Here is a 3603-nt window from a genome sequence, read left to right as displayed (position 1 = left end):
TTCACTCAACTCAAAAGAGCCTTTTCTTACTTTATTAAATTTAATCAACTAGCATGTTTGGCTTGACTCCAGAAAAGCAATAAAGTCCAACATTCTTTTGTTAATCGGGTTGAAAATCTAGACTCGATCACATGTAAGCTCAAATCTAATTCCAAGAGTTTGCTTTTGGATTTTTTGCTCTTTGTTATTTTTAAGACTTACTAATGCTTTCAGGCTAAATTGCAAATAGCTTTTTGCTTCATCAAAGTCTATGCAAGGGTAATACGTTATCCGCCCGTATATGTAACTTGGAAAGAGTTTCCTCGAGATTTTTGACATCAGCTAACCCTTTTTCGATATGTGTGAAGTGTTCTTCTCCGTCAATATTGAGGGGTGCTCGATTGGTCCAAAAAAGGGTCAAAGATTAGCGATTAAGCAGAAGCGTCAAAAGAGGAAGGCCTTTCCTCGTCTTATCACGTTTTTATTGTCTAGATGTAATGAAACAATGTTGACTGAAACAACTTTCTATCACAAAGACGCATGTTTTTCTTCTCGTCGTACTTGAGTGGCTTCTTTTTATCCTGAAAGGAGAAAACTAGAGCCCATTGCGCCCGAATGCTCAAAAAACGACTGCCAAGACGTCGACGAGGATGACGAAAAAAAAAACTTTTTTTCAAAGAGCCCTGATCTTTTGTGAAGTTGATTTGGCGTCATCCAATTTCCAATTTGAACTGCAACAATTGTAGAAGTCAGCAGTCAGCAAACAGTCTTTCAAATAATCTTGACAACAATAGGCCGAGGAAGAGGATTTCAGATCCATGACCAGACATTATTGACGAGTGTATCTATATTTACAGATAGTGGATCATCCTTACCTTCGCCAAAGTCTCATTCTCAGTCAAGTCAAAGCGAGATCGAGGCCCATGCCTCCTCCAACGCTCTCATTATGGACCGGATACGGGAAGAAGGGGCCGCAAATTCGGAAACCATGACGACAGGTAGGCAGAAAAAGCTTGGCGAATGTACAAACACAGCGGCGAAAACTGATCTACTTCGAGTACACTGGATTACTTTTTGGCATTATGCCGTACCGTGCCGCTCCGAGACAAAGGCAAACATGATTTCTGGTCTGCTGTACTATGTTGTTTGCCTTGAGATCTTTGTTATTCTGCGTGATCACTAGTCCGACCGACCCCTTCAACCAAAAATCTGCCAGTTTCCAATTGACTATTGCACTTTGCGAAGGAGAAAACGTCTTTTCAATTGCATGCGTGTCGAGTTCAAGTGGAGAGACGGTGAATTAAGATAATTATCCACAGTTACAAGCTGAGAAAAATGTTTGAGTAGGAGCAATTTGAGAAGATCCCTTTTGCCGTGCTTCCTCTAGCGCGAGCCGCCTATTTTCTTTGCAAAATGAACGCAAAACAAGGGATCTCACTCAGACTATGGTTGTCGTGTTGGAATTGGCAGCTCAAGGATTGCATCATTTGGGGGGAAGTCAAATCTCATTCATCCGGGCTTGTCAGGTGGGAACGGATGGAACAATTAAACACATGCAAATGAGCCAATTGAATGATTACCTGCCTACTTACCCGCCCCAAGCTTGCATACATTGTCTTCAGTCATGATTTTTGAACAAGACCCAGGTTCAAGGCCACCCGAGAGAGCCTAGTGACAATGGAAGATGAAGAAGATACATTAGAGTTCAGTTAAGGGTGATGGGGAAACAAGGCAGGCCTTGTTGATGATACATGTACACTGCAGAGAAGCAAAGAGTCCTAGAATGCCATTGATATGACGCTTTCTTGTTTGTGCTAGCAGGTTGTGGACCTTCACAATTTTCGTGAGACCCAGTTGTAGGCACTCAAAAATATTGTGCATGTGGTCACTCTACCTTGGAACTGGATTTTTCTTCTCCCATTTGATGATCGTTCCTTTGTGTGTTCAGTTTTAATGAGGAATCATTAAATCTGGGAATGAATTGTTCTCTGCTCGTCGGCGTGGAATGTGTGCTAATGTCGACTTCAATGACTCAATTAGGCCTGCGACGTCTTAATTAATGAACATTAATCAAGGTCCCCGTTCGCTTCATATTATCCAATGGGAGCTTTCGTCCACGCCTCATGAATGAGCCTAGTGCAGTGCCCCAGCCCTTCAATACCTCCAATACCTACAATACCTGGGTCATCACTTCCCATTGGGTTTTTGAGTGGCATGTAGGTATTAGGAATGAATGACGCACCAGCTGACCATTGGTCGGGACTACGACAGATCTATGCGCCACAAGAAATAGCCCTGGACAGATAGTTATCTATTTCTCATGGAGATTCTCGTTGTTGTTGTTGTTGTTGTTGTTGTTGACGATGATGTCGTCGTAACGGATGAGAGGAAGGTTCAATTCAAACAAAGAAGCCAGTCCGTCTGGTCATAACGATTAGCGATGATCGGCATTTCCTCCTTTATAACAGTTCGTAATTTCAGGCCTGACTGCTTAAAGACAGTGATAGCTTTCGAGATAACGTTTCAAGTTAATAAAAAAAACGCGGATCCAACAGGTGTGAAGCGAATGGTGTTTTTTATCAAAGTGCTAACCAAGCAGTGAATGATGTAGTAATTTGTTTTCCAACACCTTTTGGGGTGCAAAGGGGTGCTCGATATTAAATCCCGATTAATCCGTAATTCGCTCATTCTCGCCAGTGTGGAAGCCGGCACCGAAAGAATGATTTCCAGCTTCTGTGCACTAAAACGAACTGCATGAACAATGGGGTCATTCATACTAGCTTGTCCTTCATTCATGGTATGGGAACGGGCTCACCTGGAGCTAATTGAAGTTGGTGTATGTGTGCGTTTACACATACTCGTCAACTGATATCGATCGATGAGTGTACTTTGTCTCGATCCGAGCACGGTATGTACGTAGTACCAAGTTCAATCCAACTATACTGTTTGTACGAATGTCGTTGCGGACAAATTTGGTCATGGTCTAATGATCGAGGTTCTCATAAAAGTCTCGCTTCAGAGCGGAGGTCTCAATTGACCTCAAATGCATCATCGTTTTGAAAGCACTACATCTTCCCACTCTTTTTGACCACTTCTTCTGCGATTTGAATGTCTTTTGACTTTGAAAAGGTGCAAAATTGCTCAGTAAACTGTTCGCTTCTCATTTCTCCGGTTCAATCAAAAAGGCTGGGGCACTGGAAATTCCCAAATGGCAAATTGTGCTCTTCATTTTTTCAAGGAGATTCGTGTTTCGAGGCTTAATCACGCAAACATTTTTTATGATCCCTCCGACCATATCCCCCCCCCCTTCTCGTTCGTCCTCAAGATAATCATCATGCATGCTCGGCTGCCACTAAACTGCCGACCTAACTCCATAGCTACAGTCAGTATTGGTTTATGTCTTGCCATTTTCATTTGTATGATGTTTTGGGCCGCCTTGATACACTTGATATACATTTCCCATGTCTAAGAAGCCCCGCTCGTTTGAGGCTAATGACAATCCTCGACTTGCTCCTTGTCAGAGTCGACATCAGCGATCTCATGCCCCATGTCAGGGATACGAACAAAATCCAAATAATTCATGAAATACAGAACAGCGCAATCTTCGACGAGAAATAAAATCGT

At 42.6% G+C, this 3603-nt stretch overlaps 1 protein-coding gene across 2 annotated transcripts in view; it reads left to right on the top strand.

Annotated features, from left to right (window-relative positions):
- LOC131882203 (rho GTPase-activating protein 21-like) overlaps window positions 1–3603 on the top strand; it is a 29403-nt gene that overhangs the window by 10959 nt on the left and 14841 nt on the right. For both annotated transcript variants that reach the window (XM_059229270.1, XM_059229269.1), the window contains exon 8: window positions 837–977. In XM_059229270.1, coding sequence (XP_059085253.1) covers window positions 837–977 — 141 coding nt within the window. The remainder of the gene's footprint in view (window positions 1–836; window positions 978–3603) is intronic.

This window comes from Tigriopus californicus, chromosome 6 (assembly GCF_007210705.1).
Source record: "Tigriopus californicus strain San Diego chromosome 6, Tcal_SD_v2.1, whole genome shotgun sequence".
In the NCBI taxonomy this organism is placed as follows: domain Eukaryota; kingdom Metazoa; phylum Arthropoda; class Copepoda; order Harpacticoida; family Harpacticidae; genus Tigriopus; species Tigriopus californicus.
The sequence above is the reverse complement of the archived record's forward strand: the minus strand, read 5'-3'. Positions and strand labels throughout refer to the sequence as shown.